At 36.7% G+C, this 26,487-nt stretch overlaps 1 protein-coding gene across 5 annotated transcripts in view; it reads right to left on the bottom strand.

Moving 5' to 3' along the window:
- dlgap2a (discs, large (Drosophila) homolog-associated protein 2a) overlaps positions 1-26,347 on the bottom strand; it is a 159,380-nt gene extending 133,033 nt beyond the window's left edge. For all 5 annotated transcript variants that reach the window (XM_028000794.1, XM_028000795.1, XM_028000796.1 and 2 more), the window contains exons 1-2: positions 25,917-26,347; positions 15,632-15,686 (exon numbers count right to left, since the gene is read on the bottom strand). In XM_028000794.1, the coding sequence (XP_027856595.1) occupies positions 15,632-15,686; positions 25,917-25,934 (73 nt within the window). In that variant the 5' untranslated portion in view covers positions 25,935-26,347. The remainder of the gene's footprint in view (positions 1-15,631; positions 15,687-25,916) is intronic.
- Between the last annotated feature and the right edge of the window lie 140 nt (positions 26,348-26,487).

Here is a 26,487-nt window from a genome sequence, read left to right as displayed (position 1 = left end):
ACCTATGCCAGAACTGTTTTTATGCTCTTCCACATAATTTTAAGCAGTACTTTGGGTTGGTTTATCAGCTAAAATTCCAACAAAATGTCTTTAGATTTCTGTACTGCTACAAAATGTAAAAAAAAAAAAAAAAAAAAAAAAGTTCAAGTAATGCAAGTACTTTTGCAAGACTGTTCAGTTTCAATAATGCCTCATTGCTACAGTATCTCCGCCTGTTATCCTTGTGCTCAAGAAGCCTTGCTTCCTCCACACAGTCTGTCATTACCACTTCTCCTTATTCTACCACTTTCTCTTTTTCTCTCTGTCTAGATTTTCATTTCATTCATTCTTAATCCATCTATTTCTCTCACAGCCCAGGTATAGTAGCAAACCAGACAAGACAATGCCACCAACATTGAAACACAGCAGATAAATCTCTACATAAATTTACTGTATGGGCTGAATGCACTAAACAGTACTCGGTAAATGTTAGTTATACACTGAATAAAACAATTTTCTTGCTCAAGAAGAAGTCAGAGGCATGCTGAAATCCATGTGACAGAGGTAACAAGAACAGTCACCCAGCTAGGGTTTAGTATAATCCTTCAATTTTATATTTTAGCCAGGTGTGATAACAGAGGCACTCTATCTGCAATAGACTGCTGGCACTGTCAAAAAAAAAAAAAAAGAAAAAAACTAAGACACACGGTCAAAAGATCACACTCCTGTAATTAAGATTTCCCTTCAGAGGTCAGAGGTAATATATGAGAATAAATGTGCCCAGCTGTACGGCACATTAAGCAGCAGCGTTTTTACGTGACCAGGAATAAAAGCTGGCAGCAGCCCCACAAGAAAAAAACGAATACAACATTAGGGACATGCGTGGAACAGAAAGTTTAAAGACAAAAAAGAATTAAGACCTGTCATGCATGGATCTTCCTACTTCCCTTCCTTCCTTCCTTCCTTCCTTCCTTGTAGCATGTGTAATAAGATATAATAGAAACAGCTCTGTGGAAAAAGGACAGTGCGAGTGGCAGAATATGTTGAAGTCATTCAAGGATGGGGAAATGAAGGTGAGTAAAGGACAGGAACAGATAGATAAGATGAAGGTTAGAGTGGGGAAAGAAAAATGATTTGGAAACAGGTTTGGTCAGAGCACAATACTGAAGTGCATCTCTCCGTGAAAGGTATGATTTTTTTCAGAACTTTTACCCCACAGGAAAAAAAAACTCAGCACCAAGTGATGACATACAGTTTTGTTTCTTTTCCCTCATAGGGAGAATAGAAAGAAAGAAAGGGACACAAATTCAAGCAACCTTTTATCGGTGTTCCTCCTTCCCTTCTGGGCCTCTGGCCAGCATGGATGAATGGCAGCTTTGGCCTTCATGTTCCCTCTGCATGGTGGCTTGCTCCATTACAAAGACTGGACAGGGGATGATGTGTGAGTCCGTGTCTGCAGACTACACTTCCTCAAAAAACTCTTCACACATCAGCAATCTCCCAAATTCCCACACCGAAGGCAGACAACGGCACTTCTAGCTGTTGACTCCTGGAGTGCTACATCAGAATGTGTCCAGCTTCTTTTGATCAGTAACGAAACAAAATAAGTTTCTTTGTTTTTGCTTTGGCTTTTAGGATAAAAATAATTAAATCAATGAGAGCCAAAAGAAAGGTACAACACATTGCCTCACAGTCCATGAACTCCTTGACTTTTTGTTATGTTTAAACCACAAACTGTTGTATATCTTAGTGGGATTTACTGTGAACAAAAAACATATGTTTTTGTGAAGTAGATGGAAAATACTTTAGTTTTATTTACAAACTTTCAAATTAAAAAGGCCTGAAACATGCGGCATGCATTTGCATTCAAACTCTTATTTCTGTGACCCCTAAATAAAGTCCATCGCAACCAAGTACTTGATATCTGATGCAAAGGTGATACAACTTCTGCAAAATTTGGTCACAAACTTGTAATTCAGCACAGTTTTTTTGTCGCAAGTGCAATACTTGTCAGACTGTACAACTTTACGATTTCTGAGACTTTTCTTAATGGCAATATATTAGCAAGGTTAGAAAAAAAGCACATTGGTCAATGATTTTAAGACTTTTGTTGGACGATATTAAATTACGTCAGTAAAGTCTGATGGTCTGACATGTTTTTCGCAAACACTGCACCAGAGCTGCAGTGTCACTGTTCAGATCAAATTAGATCCATAGACTATATCGGCACAAACTTAAATTCAGCCAAGAATCTGTGGAAAGACGTTAGCCTTGAATTGAGCTGCTTTACAGAGAAAATGTGGCAAAACTGGTAAAATCGTAAACTAAAAACCAGCGGCTGTAATTACAATTGAAAGTGATTCAACAAACATAAATGTATGGAAGACATGTTTCATTTATTTAAAAAGTTTTGAAATCATGAATCTTTTCTTTGTACTTAATTATACCTCACTTTGTTAAAACGTCAGCATTTTATTTCACAGACCAACACAAAGTACATTTAAGGGGTGTATGTAGTTTTGCAAAGTGGTGCATATTTTTCTGTCTATACCTTTACATTACTTGAATCTCAACAGAATTAGCATTTGGCCTCCGGTTTTTGTTGTGAGTAAATCCCCAGCTATGCAGGGCAGCTTATTAATAATTAAAGTATTTAAATGGACTCTTGTCGATATATGCTGACTCAGATCACTTCCTGGCAGAGCTTAATGGTAATAATGGGTGTCCCAATCTTGATTAATTGCTTCAATTTTTCAAGTGATTCAACTGCACCAACAGTGAAAATTTTAATGTGTGGTCAAAATACTATGAATAATAAACGAGAAACAGTGAATATACCCTTATATTACCCTTATAATCGTACAACATATGGGAACAGATTAGAAGCAGTTAGGAAAAGATCAAAAATAATTCTCCAGTTACGTTTCAATTATCCTCCAAGCCTGCGTACAGAACTAGTATGATGTTCAATTAAGCCCCCCTCCCTACTTGAATTGAAGTCTGATTATTTTAGCAGGTTTTTAAAACCTTATTAAATTGTTGTTAATATGTGTAGCTGCAAGCAGAACAAACTCGCTGAGCTGATGCATCCTGATGCCACAGAGCAAAGAAAATTCTTCACGGGTCCCTGGTCTGTTCTCATAGCCCATATTCCAGCACCGTTTCCTCCCAGGCAATCTGTACCATGAAAAAGTGATGTAAAAATCTATAGCAAAGGCCCGTTCACTGAGATTCAGGCTCTCAGTCTTGTCGACTGAAGATAAGCTGACTCATAGTCCATGACAGGTGAATGCTAAGCAGTGCGGGTGAATCTTATTACGAGGCTGGGGAGTGAAAAAGTGGCTAAAAGAGCTTTGGAGCTACAGCTTCCTGTGTCCTTGCACAGCCCTTCACCTCCAGAAACAAACCATCTATGCCTAACCACCAGAAATAATATTTAAATTAATAAGCTAAAAGCCATTAATCAGCACTCCTCTACATAGACATGAGCAATGTTTCTGTACACAATAAAGTAATTATCCAACCCAAAGCAAAGCTCCTATTTTAGACACATAGCACCATCTCATGGCGTATCTAAGAAATTCCTCTGTAATTTCAAAATCGTAGTTCCAACTATTATTATTCAGCAGCCCTTTAAGAGTTCCAACACACTTCAGATGATTATGTTTTGCTACTATAAAACACAGATTTTATTAGATAATCATTATTTTTCCTTCCCGGAAGTCATAAGAATTTCAAAGTATGATTGTATATATTCACGGGCTCTGGATTCTTTCCAAATGAAAAAAAAAATTACAAGGTGAAAAAGTAGAAGAGCAAATGTGAACATTTACATAAAACCTTATGTGTAAGCACTTTGCTAAAGCAACATACCTCTAAGAGCTTTCACATGTCAATGTACAACCATAAGGTTTACAAGGATTGTATGTCATAGAGTCAAACAAAGTTACAAAGTAGAAAGAAAATGCCACTTAGTTTTCAAAAAAATTTCAAATAGAAATATTTATAAAGTGTGACAGTCTGCATCCAGCCACCCTTATAATCTTACATAAAGCCCATTGCAACCAGTTGCACCTGATTGTAATTTTATTTAAGTATAAATACTCTAGACAGGTCAGAGATTAAGTTGAGTGGGACAAATATATTTCCCAAAATATGTAAAGCTGATAGAGACGTACCCTAAAAAGATCAACAAAAGGTTCAACAAAATATCGTCTCAGAGCATCTTATTATAAAGGCATAACAAACTTTTGTAAAATATGTGTATTTGAATTTTGAAAACCCACATAATTTTAAATCCGATCACATGCACATACGTGTTGGGCTATCACATAAATCTCAAACACTTTGACATTTTTTTTACTTACTTTTTACTCACTAATCTCCTGTAACCTCTCAATACAGTTAGCTTTAAAATAGAGTAATGGTTGGGTTTACTTCCACTTCCACTTCAACTGATAATGTACAATGCAATTTATAAGTTCAAGGCAGCTTTGCGTGTCCTTATCATTAATCCCCTATGCTCTCTGCTGATGTTAGACAGTGAAGGGAAGAACACGATCACTGCTGTCCTAATAAGACCCCGGTTTCCCCTGTGGTGGTCCCAAGAGGCTCTCATTTAGGTCTGTGCTGTCAGGCACACTAGATGGATGGACAAGATAACAGCCATGTGTCTTCATAACTGTCTGTCTGTTCATTTGGGTGGAGTGGCTTCTTGGAGCGTTTCCTTTTTTTGGCCATGAGTAGCAAAATTGGTTTCTGCATCCATACAAATGAGAGTTACTGTGTTGTTTTTCATATCTGAGGGTGGCAAAAATGAATTACAGAAATCTGTCTAATTAAAGAAATACAAACTCTTCGTAAAAGCATGATGAGTACTCTGGCCTAAATATCCACAGCCTACAGTAGATATATTAGAAAAGTCTATGATTTTGTGTTTAAAGGTGTTAGTAACTGCAACGTGTTTTCTGATCAACTGTGTCTATTTCAGTTTGCTGTGTTCATTCATTAATCTTCATCAACAGGTGACAGCGTGTTGGAGTGTAAGGCCAGTTTCTGCAAAGCAGAGAGTTCAATTCTTGACAGAAAATGTATGGGATCCATCTTGAAAGCAGATAAAGTTGTTATTGTTTTATGATTCTGTTGACTTTGACCCGTAGTCATTACCCATTTCAAAAGTCAATATTTCTTCTGACTCAAATTTCTAGGTTTTCCAGGATTTGATAACACAAAGATTAAGTTTTCAACAAAATGGGAATGTAGAAATGAGCTTCCTCAAAGTACTTGTATGTCTTTATTAATGATAATTCCAACCAACATTTTAAGAGGGTTATTGTACTATGCCTGTTATACTCTTGCTCAAAATTTTGATTTCAGCTTGAAATATTTAGATATCATCTGGATTTGCTTTTGCATTAAAACCGATATATTTATTTATGGTCATGCATTATAATCTTCAGGATATCAGGATACAGATTATACATCTTAAAAAGCACATCACAGATAAACAAAGGGACGTGCTGACTGATAAAATATAACTGAATAAATAAACTATATAATTTATACTCCGACTTTCTCAATGTATTCAGTTCAATACATCCAAAATACTTTATGAATCCCTAAACAAAATTAAATGTATATCAAAAATAATACCACTGGTATCCCAAAGGTCTTTATTTTTTTTAAATCAAATATATTTAATAAAATTAATAGTGAACCACTTCTACAGCTTGTTTTATTTTATAGCTTTGTAATTCTTTTTATTCACCCAAATGCGCTCTGCTCGTTAGGCCTGCATTATCCTGATGAGCTGCGAAATGAGTCTGACACTGGTCATCTTTCATCATCTGACCAGTCAGATGCATGGTTCTGACCATAAGAGGCGCACTCAAACAGGCAGAACATCATTATAGAAGCAGTGAGGGGTTGTACTTTGCCAGTTATTCCCAAAATTGCTCTATTGCAGAGCTCAAATAATTATAGACAGAATGAACCAGAGGTCATTTTGTGCAATAAAAATACCACACAGTGTCGCAAGCTGTTAAATGATTTTTACTTGTGATTTTACTATGTCTTGTAGGAAATTTGTCAACAGAACACAAAACAAAAATTTAGAAATATAAAAGCAAATAGACTCTTTATTTCTCCCAGATCAGACCTGAGATACGCGGAATGTACAAAAGAAATACCATCTGCTAAAAGCTGGTGGTATCCGAGTTGCTTAAACGAGAAAAAGTGATAAAGGTATTCACACCACTGACTTTAAAGAAAAAAGAAATGATCATAGGTAAACAAAAAACCCTTTTTAATTTATAGATTGAAATTGAGGGTGTGTATGTGTAAATTACTATTATTCATTCCTATTTAGTTACAGGTTATTGCAAAACTTTTGCATATACACCTAATCATTTTACAAGGTGATACATTTTCAACGTTATTAATGCTTTTATCACCTATGTGTCACAGCCATTTTCCCTCAATATTTGCAACACTGCATCTTTACTTAGAGTCAGATGATATTTAATGGAACTTCTTTGAACGGATTATATAATGTTCACACAAGAGTAAAAAACAAGGAACATAAAAATTATAGCCAAAATATTGTCTTTTTACTGAGAATATTTGTATCTACACACAAATACCAACAATATACTGTATGTTCAAGAGAAAAATATCAGAGCAGAACAACAATTTGAGTTTTTTCTCTCATGTTTGATTTGATCCTGAAAAAAAAATAATAATAAAAAAATCACATTACAGTTAGCCTCTCCATGCAGCCAATTGCCGGGCCACTGGCTGCAGCTCCTCCACAGATAATGTCCTTTCCTCTAAAAACAAAGGGATGTCGGAAGCAGATATGGCTGCTGTTATTTGTTACAATCATAGCCCCAAAACTAAATCCGAACCTCTGTAAATACCACACAGACAAAAATGCAGGCTGACAGGTGGAGAAAATGTTTCTTTTTGTTAAAGGTGATAGTATGAGTTATCACCCATTTCTCGGGACTTACACATCTGACAGCAGCAAACAGTAGGACAAATGTAGCCAATGAAACTGCCGTTTTCATTTTTATATTTCAGTTCTGTTTAAACAGCAGTGGAACTGTGGGCGCACAATGGTTCCCATGCAATAAAAAATAAAGGGATATTATGTATTTGATATTGTTGCATTGTTTGCAAGCTTGAGACAAGAGGAGAAGTGTTCAACTCTCCTTGTCAGGTATCAGAGAGCTTCAGGCTATTAAACGAGTACCATCTACTCACAACCGCCGCCGTGTTAATAATGAGAACTGGGATAAGTAGTGTTGTTTCAGTGTAATTGCAGCAGTGGGAGAAACATGTTCAGAACATTGAGTACAACAACAACAACATGGGCTGCAGGGAAAGAAGCAGGATCAAAGAAGGTAAAAAGAGAACAACTGCTTGATGTTAAAGAGGAAAATGTTTGTGTATTCAACACGGCCTTTCAAAATTATTAACTGTATTGTAATCTGAGCTGAACTGTCATAAACATGAAATCTCCACAATTTTACACAGTTTGAGGTTTGACAGGCAATCTTTGGATCACATCTTTTTAGGAAAGCCTCATCTTCCTCTCTTCTGGCCTAGAACTGAGGTTATTCAACTAACCATAGAGGAGTGGCTGCTATAAATAAAAAATTATTCATAGAAGAAAAGTCTTTTCCTTTCATATCATCTATATCTAGCTTACTCTGCTATTTAGCTTGTCACTGATTCTAAAGCCACTGAGAAAATGAGCCGGAATTGGGAGATTTTTACGGATAACTGGTCCTGATCTGCCAAATGGAAACTGGAAACAGCTAAATTCTACACTGCTAGGAGTTTGGAAATCAGTTTCATCTCTATATTTTTCCCATAGATCATTTGATTTTTTTTTTTTTAATTAATAGCATCTAAGAAACAAATGTCTTTGCAAAATGCCAAGTTAAATGGCTTGTTGGACTGCTTCAGAAGGGCATGACAACAATGTCAGGAGACAACTGTATGGTGTGTAATTTAAAGACATTGTATTCTTCCAAAAATTCCTGACCTCAGAAGAAGCCTGAAATGAGTGAGTGGATATTATTTTTATTTTCATTTTGGGCAGACAAGGGTGCAGAAAACTATTTTGAATTTGCGGGGTTGGTATTTATAGAGCATGTTTGTTTTTTCCATTACTCATCTAAAATGTTGACATGACGCTCAGTAACATCCTTAATCCTTCATTCAAAAGATTAATACAAGCAATTTTGCACAAATTATCAATGCTTCCAGTTGTGAAAATTTCCAAAAGCTGAACTTAGAGAAAATCAATGTAATGTGAGGACAGAGGAGAAAGCGCCAACAGAAACATATGAGAGAAAGAACACACCTGTATTTGGGACAAAGTGCATGTGCAATTTAAAAAAAAGTCTATTAATTCTTATTATACTTTTTAAACACATACTAAAATAATTTTAAAGTTTTAGTGCTCTCCTGTTCATGTGAAATAGCTTTGATTATCCATAGAAACTAATCGTGAAGCATTTCTCTTCAGTATCACCACAGGCTATTATTTTTTGCATGTTCTGACCATCTTTATCCACGGATACATTTTCAGGAAACTTTGTACTTCAGAAAGCAATCTAACTGATCAGCCATGCTGCAGACTACAGACAAGCTTTTGCAATCACCCGCTTACTTCACCTTGCAACCCCAATTCTATCAAGCTGTTCCATGAAAGCAGGAGGTATTAACATGCAGGTAGCATGATGCAGTTTCCTCTTGGGTTCCCTCAAAGAACGCCAAGAGGAAACTTGAGGAAAGCCACCTTCCTTTGTGCCAACAAATTACATTATTACAATAAACTCAGCATACAATAAAAATATGTCTATTGTTGCATAATCCCACACAACCACACACATCCATCTATTTTACTGGGCTTTGATGATAAGCCAAGACAAAGCAGCGTACAATTGGTTATGAGAAGGAAATCAATAAATAATTTAGTAATAAAATGTGGAAAGTGTGGTATGAGTACGCATTTGGTGACTATACGTGAGCCTTAGCTGGAATCTCAAGATTTTTTGTAGCTTTCTACCATTGCTATAAATTTAGCTTCTCATCAACTTTGACCAGTTTCCATGTTTCTGCTGAAGACAAGCACCCACACTGCAATGTGCTGCATGGCACACTTAATGCTTTGCATGTAGACCAGCAAGTACAGTTTTGGTCTCATCTGACTGGAACAATTTTCCACATGCTTGCAGTATTCAAAAGAGAACTTTTTATGACTTTCTTTCAAACCTGGCTTTCTCCTTTCATTCAGACAAGCCAGATTCTGGAGTGTATGCAAAAAGTTGCCCAGTTAACAGAAAAACATGTTTTCATACTGTTAAACTAAACACAGCTGCACTCTATTTAGTAATTCAGTATGATTCAAAGGTATTTGATTGCACAGGATTTAATTTAGAGGTATGAGAATAAAATATATATTTTCACCTCATGCTGTGCAGATTTTTATTTATCATCATGCTTCCTTTTTTATAAACAGAACATTAGACACTTAAAATCCCAACAAAATAAGTTTTCATCTGTGGTTATAATGTGAAAATTAGAGGGAAAAAACAGATAAGGTGAAATTTTATATTGTTGCAAAGGATTGGCATTCTGTTTTGACAAACCTAACATAGAAGGAGTTAGCTCTGTTTTTTACTGCTGCAACAGTGAAAACAGACTACAGCTCTAATCATGTGGATGGTATACGTTGTGAACTGATTGTTGATGAGCGCAGAAACACAATGTGTTGAAGTAATCAGAGAGCCGATGAGGAGGGAGGCAAGGAGACGAGGAGAAAATGAAAAGCTTTTCAGCAGAGCAACAGAAACAGATTGCCTTTCTTGCTGAACTCTATGGCAATGTCATTCATCTGTTGATAAGCTACCTAAACGACTTACAGACTCCATGTTAAATCAAATCTTCCTCTCCAGTTTACTCATTATGTCAGGGAGGCTGAGATATGCAGCCTACTGAGGCCAGGTGTCCTCCTGACTAACTTCAATGAGAAAAGTCTCCACAGGGACAAGCACAAAAAATACATACCGGTACTTAAATTATGGAATATCAGCAGGCTCTCTGATTTTCATAATTCCAAAAAAACTGTGGCTGTTCATTTTTGTCAAATTGTTACACCAGTAATTGAAAAAAATAAGGCAAACCAAGTGGTTCTTTTCAAAATGGTACTGTACTGGACTCTCCGGTTGAACTTAACTGTGAGGTATATTTGAACCATTCATACTTAAACGAAAACCTATTAACTCAAGGGATAAGCCAGTTCACAGATAGTCAAGAAACACAGAGCATCAGTTTCAATTGTTACATTTTTAAGACCTTTGGGAACTTCTACACCAGCACTGTTGCAAAAATAAAATTATAACAATAATGAAAAAGTTTGGCAAACATAAATAATCTTATTACTAAGGTGAGATGCAAAGAGCTGAAAATAATCATGCAGGAGATAATCAATTGAAAGATAATGCATCCTTTAAGCCAAAAATATTTCTATATGAAATATTTTTTTATTTTGTTGCTGATCAAAAGAATCGGGGATGGTAAATTTTAAGTTTATTTATGATGCAGTATAACTGGATCTTTTTGTATACTAATAACTTGAAACTTTGGTTGTCTGTATATTTAGAGGAAGTGTTCCAGAGGGGAAGAAAAAAGTCTTGCTGCAAAGCTATCCACTCTTAACAGTTCAGTGAGTCTGCCTTCACGGTGCTGGAGGGAGTGCCGAGGAAAAGAGAGAGCTGATGAGCTGGTTGTCAAGGGTAAACACTCACTGCAGGAATTAGGAAAGAATTAGACTGCCAGCTCTCATCAATTTGCTCTTCTCCCTGCAAGTCAAGTTTACATAAGTTCTGAATATTCTTTGTATATCTGAAGCAAAGTGTCTGAAATGTGGGGAAGGATGTACTGCGAGAGTGTTCTATACAACACCACAGAGGAAAGCGACAGCCCGCCCGTTAATTACGCGAGCTAATAGAGCAGCTGCTGTTTCATTCTCACGTCAGAAAGATTCACAGTGGGATGAAGAAGCTCAGACAGGACATGTGAAGCATTAAGATGGACATGTTGTGACTCCAGACAGAGGCTCCATAAGGCACAAGAGCCATTAAAACTGTTGTAGCTCAGGGACTTTGTTGTTTCTGAATAAAATAGAAAACTTTTTAGACTGCCGAGTTATGTAGGATCGAGTAAGATTAGGACTAAAACACCCCTTTACATGTAGGTTTGTGAGATTTTCCAAAGGAGTTTTAAAACAACAACAACAAAAAAATAATAATATATATATAAATTATATATATATTAATTGGTCTCTCCAAGTTGTCTTAGGTAGGAGTGCGTGCATGGTTGTTTGTCCTGGCTGATTGACGATCTGCCCTGGAATTACCTCTCCTCTCACCCAATGACAGCTAAAGATAGGTACCAGCCCCACCACAACTCTGCAAGGATAAGCAGGTATTGTGGATACTGCAGGGGAAATATACTATCTGGCTATTGATTTTTTTTGTTTGTTTGTTTCAGAGGAACCCTTCAAAACAAAATGTTATGAGCTGCGCTGACAAACACAAACACGTACTTCAGAGATAAAGGTGCAAGGAAAAATCTGGGACAGCTGATTAGCCTAAAGTTTAGGCATAAACAAACATAAAATGGCACAAATATTCATCTTATTATATAAAAAGTTTGCGTCACAAAACTGTTTCCTATATTATTTGTTGTATTTTAATGTAGTATCCTTGAAATCATGTTTTGAGTTTATTAGCAAGTAAAGCATAATGTTCAACGTTAAGGTCTGTTGCAGATTTAGTCATTTTTGATTCTGATGAATGCCTGAAAAAGTGGACCTTTTTGAAAGGTTTTATGCCGCTGCATCTAGAACAAAAGAGTTACACCTTTTTTGGTAGGCAACATGCAAAGCTACTACTTTGAATGCCCTACTCATGCATCTGAAAGTGTTGCATGCAAGTAAGTATTACACAAGCCTAGCCACAGCTACGTCCTGGTTTTAAAATATGTATAACAATAAGGCTAAGTTGCACTATGAACAGCAGGAATTTAATCAAGGAGGCAGCATCATAGATAAATTTGAGCAATTGCATGTGATAATAAAACTTAGCAAGTATTAGAGAAACAAAATAAAATCTCCAAGAATAAGAACATGTTAAATGGAAAGTTCCCAATACATTAAAAAATAATGTAAGTATTTAACTGTGTAGTTCCAGCTATTGTAATCATATGACACCTAAATAAAGACATCAGCTTCTGTGAGACATTCGCTAAATTCTACTGGTTATGTGCAGCAAAATCCCTCATATCCTCATTCATTGGCTCTGAAAATGTGATCACTAAGACTCAAAAATTTGGCTTTGATAAAGTCACAGGAAGACCATGATGGCAGGATGCAAGAACTTTAAGCAAGTACGTGAGAAGAGGCACCAAAAATTGTCAAATCATCACACATTAATTCATGTGTATAAATAGAAAAGGCCTGCGAATGAGAAGCATAGGAATACAGAGTGCTCATCAGGACAGAAGTTCTACATATGGAGTCCATTAGGAGCAGAGGGGGGGATGCCAGTGACAGGCAGAGTGAAGGATAAGACTCTTCCCTTCAGTTTTTTATGCAAATGCTGTCAAAGCACAGAGAAGAATTTGAGAACAGATGGGGAGAACTTTCTGAGTGCAAACTGTGAGATCTGAGATGCTGGTCAGAAGAGGGCGCCATAATTCAATATAACGTAGCACAGCAGGGCACATAAACATAAAAACACAGAATGCAGCATACAGTCACCATACAAACCAGGGCTACTTTGCAGCAGCCCTGGTTTCATTCAGCTCAGCAGTGATTAAATTCATTTTTATAAAGTCATGCTTAATAAATATCCACACTCCATTTCAAAATTTTACACCAATAAGTGTCCTCAGATCAGATTAGAATTATAATGTACTTTCTAATTAGCATAACCAAAAGATGTATTTACTTAAAGCAACTGGTCATCACCTTAAAATTCAAGATCTGACAACAATGCAAATGAGTAATGCTTTTAACAAATGGACTGAACACAAAGCTAGAATCTTCAAGTCTCGTTTCTATGGCAACAGGATGCCAAAGTAAATGCTACTTTGCAGCAGCCCTGGTTTCATTCAGCTCAGCAGTGATCAATAAGCTTTAATGGAGCAGTTTTTTTTCTAAGTGATGTGCTGTGTGCTTTTCTTACAAATGCATTCAGTCAGAAAAGCATGATTTTCAGAGAGGTGAACTGCTCTTCACAACCTTAACTGAGGGCACAAGCTAATATAGCCAAATTTATTTTGCTACCACGATTGCATTCACATGCCTGAACACTTAATACAGATGCAGAAATCCTAAAGTGAAAGCAAGGTTAGCTCTATCCAACACAACTTTGCCCCAAATTGTCAGTGAAAAAGATTAAACTATCTGGATGCAAGTACAGTGCCTTTGGCAGTATGTAAAATATTAATTTCACACATGGAAATGGCTTACAGTTGTTACATGTGCCTGGTAGCAAGCTTCAGTGTATTTAATTACACTCAAGGTTGCAGCTCCACCCTTTTGTGATTCTGTCTGGCACATCAGGACAATGCGCTGTAGTAGCAACTAAAAAAAAAAACAACAAAAAAACAAAATGCTGAACAGAAGACCAAGGTCATAATTAAAGTGCATTATTACCATAACAAAATTGACATGAGCCTAAAAAAAAAACAACAAAAAAACAATCCCCCTGCACCCCGAGCAGCATCTGAAACTTTGGTAATGAGATGAATGGAGTATGAACTCATTTGCATGCGGTCTCGTTGCAATCGAGGGGCTAGGGAGGTTGAGTTGAAAAAGGAGCGCCCATAAAAAGATACAAAGGAAGTCATTATGGTTAGAACAGTGGTCAGGTACCTGAATATATTTCCCTGCTCTTCAATTTCATCAGCAACCTCTTCATACCTGAAATGATGTGAAGAAGCCCATCATCATCACAAGTCACAGTAACTGCTCCCAAATGTGTCCCTCCCTTTGTCAATTAAATTTGACAAATAAACTAAAGTAACTAGAGATGCATCAACTTGTGGCCTGTTTACAATCTGCCCATTCTAGAAAGTTTTGAATTGCTCATAATTTACTGAAATGTAATTTTATTCTAATAGCTAAAATAGAGTTCAAATATTTTATTATTTTCTTTATGCTACAAGCACTTATTAATTATTTATAATAGAAACAAGAAAATTCCCACTATGTGCTGTACAGATTGTAAGTATGATTATTGTAAATGAAACACAAAATTATTAGAGTTTAGCATGTTATAAAAGTAATTAGTGTAGTGAGTAGCTACCATTTCTAAACTCTTTTTTGAAAATATTTTAAGACATTACTTTCCAAAAAGTTGCCAATGTTTCTAAATCCAGCGTATCTTATAATAGACAGATTAAAAATGTCTCATTGTTTCTGTCCTATATAATCTATTCCATTCTTACCTCCTCTGTCCTTTTAACCGTTTTTAAATTATTCATTCAATTTACTTTTTAAGTCTACTTTACTAAAGTCCAGTTTGAACCCGGTGATCTATTTAAACCTTGCAAGTGACAGGGAAAGATTATCATTTTTGACTTTCTCTGTTTAAGAGTCACATTATCTTTGAGCCAAAAGAGTCAACAGAAATTGTTTATTTAGAATACAATAATTTTCTATTTACTTCCTGCTCTGACTATAAGAGGATCAGCCAGTGGAGGGTTTGCATATGCACGATTGATTAGCAGGGTGGACAAGTAGATAGGGAGGGGCTCTGACTGCAGCTGGAAGGGACTGCTAAGCAAGGACTTCACACCCTGTGAATGCTTCAGGAGGGCAGCAACCACTGCACTCGAGAAGAACGAAAACGATTCATGGCTTTACATTAGATTCACCAGAAAAAAGGTGAAAAACCTGTCGCTAGTCCCTTTTTTGAAAAATAGTTGCTGGTAATCTGAAAACTTACAGTATATACCAACAAAGACATTAAGTTGGCCACAGACAGAAAAAAGTTATCTTTCAGAAAGTTTTTATTTTTATTTTTAAACACCATACTGAAAAAAGTCAACTTTAATCTCTTTCCACTCAGTAATGCCATTCACATGGAAGTGTCCTTGTCAGAACAGCCTTTATTTCAAAAACGGATTCTTTTAGTTTCTGACCCCCCAGTTACCGGTAAGGGCCAATCTAGCTCGAAATTGTTCGGAGGCTGAATTCTCTGTGCATCTCTTAAAACCATGATGTTTTTTGGACTGTGTCGAAATTTGGTAATTTTGCTAGTTAGTGCTACTTTAGTAGTTCAAAGATAATTACAGAACGCTGAAGAGGAAATTACAATCATAAACTGACATCAGTCTCATTTGGACAGAGAGGAACAAGACAGATACAATTAGTGTGAGATATATTACCATCAAGCTGTAGAGGAACACAACACAGACAAATGTTCACCCCCCTGGATCACAACCTCCCCTCCTCATCTGACTGTCCATACCTCAGCATGACCACGCACTCATTAAAATCATGAGTTACTCTGCTTTTATCCCAGAGCTGAGGGTTTAGAAGAGAGGGGACCCTCTGCTCAGTCCTTACCTGTGTTCTTGTCAGGTAAGATACAGCAATGTTTCTGCAGTATGCCTGGTAACACCTTCCAGGAAACAACATGGGGATGGGGGTTGCACAGACGGGGTTGTGGCAGAAGGGAAAAAAGAAGGGGGAAAGAAAGACATTAATATCACAGAAGCTCAAAGCACATAAACAAGTTGGAGTTCTGAGGAGACGCACTGACGCATGCTGAGATCCTCATTTACAGAGCAGAAACAGATACCCAATTCTGACACCATTAGCATCAAAGCAGAAGCCTCCACAGCTCTCTAAGACTGTTCTCGTGCACACTGATCATAGAAGAGCAGCACAAAATGATAGTTGCAGCGTGGGTATGTACATGGAAGATGCATTTATAAACTCCCTATTTCAAATTCTGTCCACATGCAGTCAAAGGTGGGTGAAATGGCATGTGAATATGAATAAAAATCTAAAATCCTCCATCATTAAAATTACATTAGAAAAACAGGGTGGTAAAATCACAAACCTTCTTTTAATTCACCAGCAGTTTTGTTATTCCAGGGAATTGTGGCTGCAAACATAATTGCACTACTCGCATGCCTGAGGTGGTCACACTAATCAATAATGCATGCTTACAGCATATCCCGTGAGTTCACTAAATCTTTAACCAATCTGAAGTTAAATTTGAGCTGCAAACATTTTGAATCATTATTCCCCCTACATTTTTTCCCCCAATATTGAAAGCTGAACTTGCAATCTATTTTATTTCCATGATAATGGTTTCATTAAGCTTTGCTGTGACACGGAATACTGTCGCTATTGTTTAGGATTTCCACAAGGAGAAAATGATAAGAACAAAGACAAAGGAGGATGTGGTTTTAAAGGGGCTAACAATGCCTCTTTGTCCTTGTAGCTGACTGACAACTCCATCACAGTCTGTAACCACTGTAGAGATTTAATATAGACAGGCACTCTTACTTTTTGTCCTACTATTCTGTTCCTTATTAATTTACATATGCACTTAAATGGTTATCTCAGGCTCCACCATCTGTCAAACTAATTTTGTTTCTCTCAGGGATTCAATAAGAAACATCAGATAAGCCTTCATTTTAATTAAAGAGGGTAGAACATGACAGTCCTTCTCCCAAAGAGAGAAAAGATATTTGAAAACAGGAATTAATTCAACTGGACAATGATGAAATTATCAAACAAAATGTGTTAAGCACATACACTTTTCTATACCAACAATAACCTTATACTAATAATATCTAGAAAAAGGTTTAAAATTACATGTTTTTCAAGAAACTATGATGAACATAAGAAATATGCTGTATAATAAAAATGTGTTTGGAGGCAGATACATTTTCTGAGAAAAACAAAATTGAAGATGATTACCAGGACATATTCCGTACCTGTATATTTGTTGCTGTTTATATTCTTTACTGTTTAACTATATTTATAGGATGTATTTAGTCATAATGGGATTTTATTTATTTGAAATGTTATTTTAAATTTATTTCAAATATTTTATATATCAAAATATATTTTTTAAATATATATTTTGAATTTAAAAGATATAGAACAGCAGAGGTTAATTCATGAATTACAATGATCAAATAAGACCAAAGTTGAAGTGCAAAATGCCCACAATAATTAAAGAAAATAAACAGAGCTTTTATAGGTGTTATTTGAGTTTAATTGGATTAGTAGGAAGAATAGAAAGGACTAATAATAATCAAACTGTTCCTAACAACAATTACACTATAGACTCATGGGTTCTTTATTTCTCTGTCTGTCTCACAGGTCTTTAGAGTGGTGTGGTGATGTGTTAACAGCCAGACACCCACCACTCCTTCTTTGCTTCTATTGCTCATTTCCAGCTAATTTGGGGCAACAAGCTCTTAACAGATGGTGTTTAGACACAAGCCAATGACAGCGTAAAAGACTGAGGAAACTAAAGCAAAAGAGATCAAATTCCTTTATAGATGTTGAGCACAAAAATAACATTTGGGCTCCAATAGCAAGGACCTTTTCAGAAAGATCTAGAAATATACCACTTTTCATTGGATGAAATTCAGAGGAATTTGTACATGGTTAGTTTGTTTATAGTAATTAATGCTCTGACTTGCAGCGGACTTTTCAAAAGCTACTTTTCAGTCCAATGAAAGAGAAATTGCAAACCAAATTGTCAGCATGGTAACTGCTCATGAGAATTGAGGATGTACATAGTTTTTCACATAGTGCCAGACTAAGATGTCTAAAAATATTATTTTAAAATATTTGTTTACCTTAAGTTTTCTTTGTCTGGAGCACGTGTTTGATGTCCCAAGTGGGACAAACATGCAAAAGAAAGGATAAACCTTTCCATACAACATTTAAACACTTGTCATGACAAAAGTAATACATAGATTCTAAAGTTTAGTATGTATTCATAGTCGATGTTAAAAGATCTAATTTGGTTAAACTGAAATATGAAGCCTGCAGTTTAAAACACAGACAGGATGGATTAATGGACAGATACTGTAATGCTCTGCCTGCAAAAAAGGTTGCAGATCAGAAAGCTTAAAAAAGGTATAAATCAAACACAAACCCATGACAGTCAGATAGAACTAATGGTGCTGACTGGTCTGCACATTTGTATCGGACAAGTGTGGAAATCAAGCAGTAGCAAGTAGTAGCAGAAACACTGCTACTACTTGCCTCTCATTTACACTTTAAAAAGATTGGAGTCTGGAAAGAATGCTTCGAATTTTGCATGCATAAAGTCGTAGGACATCTGTTTGTTATTTTACGACTGGAGATTTGCACAAAAGCGTATTTGTTGTGTGCTTAATTTTTTTTTTATGAACACATCAATAACAGACATGTGGACACATTTAACTGGGACATGGGTATTTGTACAAACTTAAATTTGAACATCTGCTGATCTGAATCACCAATTTTAACCCAATAGTTTAATTTAATGTGAAGACAGAACAAAGCCCACTTATTTACAGCTCATAACATATTTTCTGGATTAGTTGGAAGAGAGGCACTGTGATTTTATTGGCTAAATATTTTTTTGTATTTCTTGAGCGGTCAGCGTGTCAAGATTTGTAATTTTACAGGACCCAAATGCTGCTGGTAAAAAAAACAAAAAAACAAAAAAAAGAACCAAGAAATCACAGACAGAAACATTTGGAAAACAGGACCGCAACAGCATAAAGCAGATAAATTCAGCAAACCAAGACGTTCAACAGGGAGCCCAAATGCTGTGGAGAATTGATTGCTAAAGTGAGGAACCTGAGAGTCTAATTAACATAATGTGGAACAGCTGTGGGGGGGAGCTGGGGTTGGGGAGATGACAAATAAACACAGATGTAAAAACAGGGAGAAAACAGGAAATAAACAGAACTAGGCTAAAGATTAAGAATAAAAACAACAGAAAAGTATGATTACAAAATCAAATGCATTTGCTGTCTTGCTTCAAAACTAGCTCCGCTCTGGAAATATTAAGAGTTAGCATGGGGGCCAGGTAACACTGACACTAGTGCACACACGAGTAGAGTGACTCGCTTCTAATTTCCACACTGCATCTGCAGCACACAGGCAATTACAACGAGTGGCACATGCATAATAGGATATCTTGCTGCCTGCTGTTGAGGAGTAGAGTGCAACCATCAGTGGGGTGATGGCTGGCTGCCAGGACATGCTGCTTCTTAAAAATCGCAATGCACTGTAGACACTGAGCACATGAAAATAATTTTGCTCACTATCGTACTATTTTTGTACTTGCTGTGTCTGTTAATGACACAGTAAACTCAGGCCTCACTGAGTTCCCTTCAATAATGTGTGCAATAAAAATACCTTCATGCATCACAGTGTACGCAGGGAATTTATAAATACATGTTAAATAAAGCTAAATCATAGCAAAAATGTATCTATACAATGAAGATTACAAATAACATCATTCAGAGAATTAAATCAGCTTTTTATTAATGGGCTTACACTTGAATCTCTTTGAAAAAAGCTTTATGATTAGCTTAGCTTTAGATTAGTTCAGCACTTACATGAAGCCACTTCCTTTCTTATAGAAAATTAGAGTAACAAAGAAAGTACTGCTAGAAGGCCTCATAATAATTAGACTAGTGCAAAAAGTAGGTAATGGCCACTGAGATAGATTCAGTGACGTGCGGTGAGGTTCATAGCTGGTGAGGCACTGACGTCATCAGAATCAGATTTGCAAATAGATGCATAGATTGACAGCAGTTTACAGGTTATGTTTCACTTCTGCATCCTTACACATACAAACTGTAGCTCACAAAACACACATTTCCTTAAAAAACAAAACAAAATAAATGTAATAACATTTATTACTGTCTTACCTGCTTCGATTGAAAGTCCACTTGAGAAAACTTTTTTAGTGTTGTAATGTAGTCATTCATGTCGAAAGTCGGGATGAGCGAGAGGAAAAAAATCACTATCTCTATTATAATCTATCGCTGCACTTGACTTGCTTCCCGAATCGTTTAGCCTAGCTCGCTGTCACTTACTCGGCAGTTGAGGAGTGAACAAGACGAACGTCTGGGATCTTGAGCGCCCCCTGCCATGAGGCAAGAGAACTGCCTGCCTCACCTCGAACCTGTTCTCTGCCGTTTATAATCGCTCATTACACGAAACACGTTACACAAACACAGTTGGTGACAAAAAGCACTGTACATTATATACATAAGCTAAATTATTGGAAATAAGTTCACATATTAAATTTGTTTAAACCATTTTATTGACGCCGTACAGCAACATGCTCTCTCCGCTTAGCAGCCAGCGCAGAGCCAGGGGTTGCGCAATCCAAGGTGAGGCAGAGCTCGCTGCTGCCTCACCGGCATCGCTTCCAAGCATTTGAATGGGAAAATAAGAAAATTCAGCGATTTTGAACAAATAAAAATCGAAATTGGTGAAGCTACATGAAAAATAAATATTTTTTAGTGCAAACCACCGGATGAATATAACAATTTAAATTACTTTATGATTATATATTTTCTTTCTTTCCATGATGGCAGGTGAGGCAGTGCCTCACCTGCCTCCCCTGACCGCACGTCACTGGATAGATTTGATTTTGATTTGCTGCAAGATGCTGCAACATGGTAAGAATAAGCACATTATTAAGCGGGAAGAGTCTTAGTTGAATATTTTCAATAGGAGTTAAAAAGACACAAAAACAGATTAAATCTATCAAGGGGCAAATACTTTAACCCAGCAGTTTAAAGTACTAACAAAGAAATGGTGCAAGCCCCTCGAGGAGGACAGAGGCTAGAGTGGTTCAAAATACTAAGAAACATGCATGATGGCCAAAACTACAAGTGGAACAGAACTGCACTATCTCCACATTTCAGATGCAAGGTTGGAACAAAAAGAGATGAAGCTAAAGGAACTGCCTGCCTCTCATTAAGGCAAAAATTTTGGATTTTAAAAACTGGAGAGAGAAAAGCAGCCACAGAGTCCATCAGAAGGCTGACAAAATACACCAAACTGAATGAAAAAAGGTCAGTCGTTCCATATATTCAGTTTTTTTCCAATCTATTTCAATTATTTTATTGCTGAAGCACTCACTATAAAATCTGGAATTTTTTTTACATTTGTTTTTTACAGAAATATTTTATTGTCAATTTTTTTAACAGTTTTTCTCAAACAAAAACTGAGGTAGAGGTTTCTCTCTAATCACTAAGTATTTTGAGACCACATTGTGAAAGTAAAAATAAGCATTGTAGGGATTTTATACAATGCTTCTAGCGTTGACTTGCTTATATGCTCTCAAGGAGATATACAGTATTCAACAGCCTGTCCACAATAAGGTAATTAAAAGAGCAGACAATTCAATGGAGCTAAATTATTTTTCCTACTTGCCCTTCTCAAAAATCTTGCTTTTTTGTTGCTTGTTGTACATGTGGTCTCCTTCAGTTTCAGATCAAATCCAGGCACTTTAGAAGGATCTTGACTGTAAAACATTTTTTCAAGCAGTATTGTTTTGCAAGACATATGTGTTTCTCAAGAGAATCACAGCAGTAATTAAAAAAAGTATTAAAAGCAGAGCACAGGATGATTTCTTTTTGTCTTCAGTAAGAGGTTTTCAAAGGCCTGCAGCTGATGAGACACGTGGTCACTTATCTTTGTGCAAACTATCAAAGGACAGCTGCTCCGAAAATTAGGTTGTTTGTTTTTTCCCAGTAAAATCTGGTGTAATAAAATGGACAATAATAGAAGAAGAAGAAGTGCAGGCTGCTCCCACTGAAACGAGTGCCCATGGAATCAGAAAATGCCTCATTCACGCTTCTGATCACTTTAGTGTTACCTGATTTCAAAGTTTTTGCTAAAAAGTGCTTGTAATTAATTAGTAATGAACATGGAGCCAGGGGAAACACAGATGGAAGGAAAAGCAAAGATAAACTAAACTGAAGACAACAAAATGAACTAAGGAGAAAGGACTAAACAAAAGGAAATAGCCAAAACGTACAAACCCACAATTATGACACCACTGCATTTATTTCTGATACATTCTAATAAGTGTAATTTATTTTTATGTTCAGCATATGTATTATGCTTTATGAGAAAAAGTTGGCTTGGTTTATTTAACCCTGCAAAGAGTTGCACTCAGCTGAGACATATGTGAGCAACATGGCACTAACAGCAACTGTGGCAAAACACACTGAGACCCACCTACATGAAAGATTTGTGACTACTATTAGCACCAAGTCAATCCATCTACGCGTACCAGGCACACATGAACACTTAGATTCCTTTACAGGTACACACACTTGGCTGTCATTTGATCCATGAAGCAGAAGACCCATCAATCCTCAGCTCCCTCTGCTGAAGCCAAACTACAGCAGATGTGCAGGGACACCTTTTGGTGAATAAAGAGAGGCATAAAAGGAATAATGGAAAACCACAGAAAGGGGAGAAAAAATGAGTGCCTGGTGTAAATAAAAAGGGAATATAGGCAAAAGCGTAAACATGAAGGTTTAAGGGAAAAACAGTGAGACTCAGCGAATGGAAAGTAGCACATCTGTTTTCAGTGAATGAATGAATAAGAAATGATCCCACCTTAACTGGTTGACAATTTACTTCCAAAGCAGTCCTGTCTGCATTCACTACAGTGTTTTTTTTTTTTTTTTGTGGTGCCAAGAATATTCTTCACACGTTTTAAAAAGTGCTTATCAAGAGTAATAATAACCACTGAATTTTTTTGGTATTTAGTCTGGTTATAACCATGAAGTGTAATGTGATAGACTCACCTTGCATAAATGTGCAAACCTGGTTACATCTACAATTGCAGAGAAAGGTGGTTCTGTAAAAATGCAATCTGTGGTTTTAAAGTTTTAATTTATGAAGAATTTTGAATACTTAATTTTCCTTCCATTTCACAATTGTGTGCAACTTTAAAGCACAATATGTAAGAACCCTGTGTGTGTGGTTGTACTTGTGAGTCTCTTCCTCTGGCAGAGGATCCCTCCTGGGGATGTGGTTGGCCTGATTGTAGTATCTACACCTGACTGCAATCAGTTCATCATCTAAGGAGCTGTTGCATGATCTTTCCTCATCTGATGCTCAGTTTTTTAGAGGAAATAAAAACAAACATTTCCTTCTCAAAAAGGCAATATCTACAATTTTAGTAATTAAGCAACTTAGTTGTAGTTTCTCAATGACTTGACCAAAACAAAACCTCTTTACCATGAAAACATGTTTACGCAGCTTGAAACAAGTGCCACCACCAGAGAACCATAGAATTCCAATAATTAGACTAAAATTTTGAAGTTTACTTTTTATAGGGGGGATTTTGTAAAATCAACTCTTCCGAGCTTTATACTGTGTTATGCTACTCTCTCATCGAAAACATACCTTGAGTATTGCTTTGATTATTTAGTGCATGTTTGAGAAATCCCTGAAATTCCCCTGGGGTGCTTAAATGCTTGTTTCCACAAAGCGCCACCTATTTCTACAAAGTTCCTGCTCGGAACTGCAGGCTTCAGCCAAGCTTCCACTGAGCTCCCCTGAGTTTCTTCCCCACTCATCTCCACCAGACTGGCGACAGCAGCAATTAGCAAACACATCACATCTGCTGTGCTTATTAAGCTACTTCTCAGTCCAGTGCTCTGAAGAATGGATGTTTATGGCATAATGAGAAGAATTGTTGTGATGACGTACTGAAGACGGAGTGTCGTGAAGAGTATGCGCTTCTTAAAGAAACAGAGGATCAATTTCAAGGGATAAAGTTATGAAGTCAAATTTTCTTTCAACTCATGTTTGATATATGTGGTAGTTTTACAACAACAGAAAGTTTTTTGACTGTGGTATCAAATAGCACTATGTTCCTACAACCTCTTTAAAAGAAATGTGAAAATCACACTTCATTTTTCTTGCATTTCACATTTATGTACTACTCTGGGCTGGTCTCGCATAATATTATAAAGTTCACTGAGGTTCGTGGTTGTGATTTGACAAAATGTAAAATGATAAGTAGTACTCATACTTTTGCGAGGCACTATAATTAAAGTTTCCAGGAAGCCATGCATCGTCAAGTAGACTAAAAGTGCTTCATCTCGCCAGCTCCAAGCAGGCAAAGTCCAGGCAAGCTCTTTTGTTTGTGTGAGAGCGAACGTCTGCGGAAGCTTTCACAGCTTTGAAAATTTATTGAAAAAAGGCAGTCTTAGGTGTTTTAGTCTTTTATCTATCCACTCCAAGTGGTATCTTTTAATTAGGCTGTCTTCTTTTCAGAGGAGCATGATTGTGAGAATTATGAGTAAAAAAAAAAAATCTTCATATGAATCATTTACTTTTTAGTGGAAGTGTGAGCAGTTGCCTGGTTCAGCAGAGGAAGCTCACATGTGATGAGATTTTTCTTTAATCAAAGATGTGGATTAGTGAGCAGCACCTATCCACCAAAAAGTTAAGTTATGTATTCACTTTCTTTTAGCATTTTCACAATTCATTTTATTTATTTATTGTGAATTACACAATAATCCATACATTACATACTGAGTGTCCCAGCAGCGTGTTCACAGAAAACCATCATGATTCTGTTAATGTGATGTTGGATAATTAAACTAATAATTAACATTGTTCACTACGGCAACCACAAGTCTTTAGTAAACATACAGACATGTTTTCCATTGACTGATTTTCAATGCATAGTTTATCCAAGTCTTCATACAGCAAAGTTTCATGCGTGCAAATGTGTTTCATTGATAAAGTGCTGCCTGACCATTGATGTCTAAAATAAAAGCTTCAATATTACTAAGCAGGCCAAGAGTACAACATCGAGGACTACTCAGATAAATTTCTGAGCCGCTTGGGTGAAGAAGCAGCAACTCCACACAGCTTCTGAAGAGTTACAACGAATATGGTCTTCTATTTTTAGTGCCTCTTTGATTATGATGTCTGACTATGTGAGTGCTGCCAGCAAGCACTTTGTCACTCACGGTGCGTACTGAGTGCGGTGCATTTGCTCTTTATTCACCTGCTGAAGCAGGCAATCTATCCAACTTCTTTCCTGTGTCACTCAATCATGAGAATCAGCTGGAGTTCAGCCATCACCACTTACAACTGCTCTGAATATTTAACAACACAATTTGTCAGTGTTTTACAGCTGATACAATTTCTTGTGGCGTAAGTGTTCCCTAACAGCAACTGTTCCTCACATCAATCATGTGAGTTCAAGACAGTACTCAATCCGAATGCTGCATAGGCTCTTGAAATCTTCCCTGCAATGTGTTATGTAACATATTACCTCAAATTTCTGTAGTTTTGTATATGTTAAGCTGCAAGAACCACCACTTTCATTCACGACTGCCAGCACTGCTCACAGTGCTTAGACAGTCAGTGAAGCTCATCCACCCACAGAAACTACAGTCAGCACAGCACTTTCAGTATTACGTGACTGCGCACTAAAAGGATGTGTTAGGTGGATTAAACAAGATATATAATTAATCTTAGAAGTTACTCTAAGACAACAGGGACTGTTTTGGCATTAGCCTCCCCTCAGACAAGCTTTTCTATGGAATGAAAGCAACTTTAAAGGGTAGTTGTAGACAGATTATGTGTATACAAAACAATGAAAAGAAAAAAAAAACTACATTGTGGATAAGTGTAAACCATTTAGATAATGCATCATCCAATTCCCTTGCACAAAAAATAAAAATTTCACAACCAGCCCAGATTAAATACATACCCATTTCTCTGTCATACATGCGGTACATCTTATAATTTACTGTAACATTATTAAATGTGTGCTGCGATATTAGAGTGGTGAGAAAGGAGGGGCGGGGTGGGGTTTTACCTTCTTCAGAGCTGACATCCTGGGCGGATCCTCCTTCTGCAAAAGTGCGCTCACATGCTGAGGTCCCAAGCCAAGTTTGATGGGTGCGCAAATCTCAACTCATCCCGTGCTGACACTGAGCCATGAGGTACCTGCTTAGTATTCTCATCTCGCTTCCATCCCGTCCTACAGCGAGGCTTGGTGTGCGCACGCCCCGAGTCGTTGTTGTTACAGGAGTCAAACACATGGGGAGCTCTAGTCTGATTTATCACTTTTTAGGAGAAAAAAAGTTATCCATTTAAATAAATCATGATATTTAATGAACTTTGATTATCTTGATCGATTGGTTGACGTGAGAATAAATGCATGTGGGCCATTCTAAAAACCTTCGTCTCGAAATTAATTCGTCCTGTGTATAATTAGATTTTATTAGCTTATTACCTATTTTATGTAAACAAAATAGGTAATTTTGTTACCTATTACGATTATTCCCGTAATCGTCTACTTAAACTATCCTATAGTTATATTAACCTCCTATACCTTTTGGTATTGTGTAAAACAAGCACAATTCTTTTGCCGATTTGAAGAGTGA

Source organism: Xiphophorus couchianus, chromosome 19 (genome assembly GCF_001444195.1).
Source record: "Xiphophorus couchianus chromosome 19, X_couchianus-1.0, whole genome shotgun sequence".
Classification (NCBI taxonomy): domain Eukaryota; kingdom Metazoa; phylum Chordata; class Actinopteri; order Cyprinodontiformes; family Poeciliidae; genus Xiphophorus; species Xiphophorus couchianus.
Note: the sequence above shows the minus strand (reverse complement) of the source record. Positions and strands in the feature narration are given on the sequence as shown.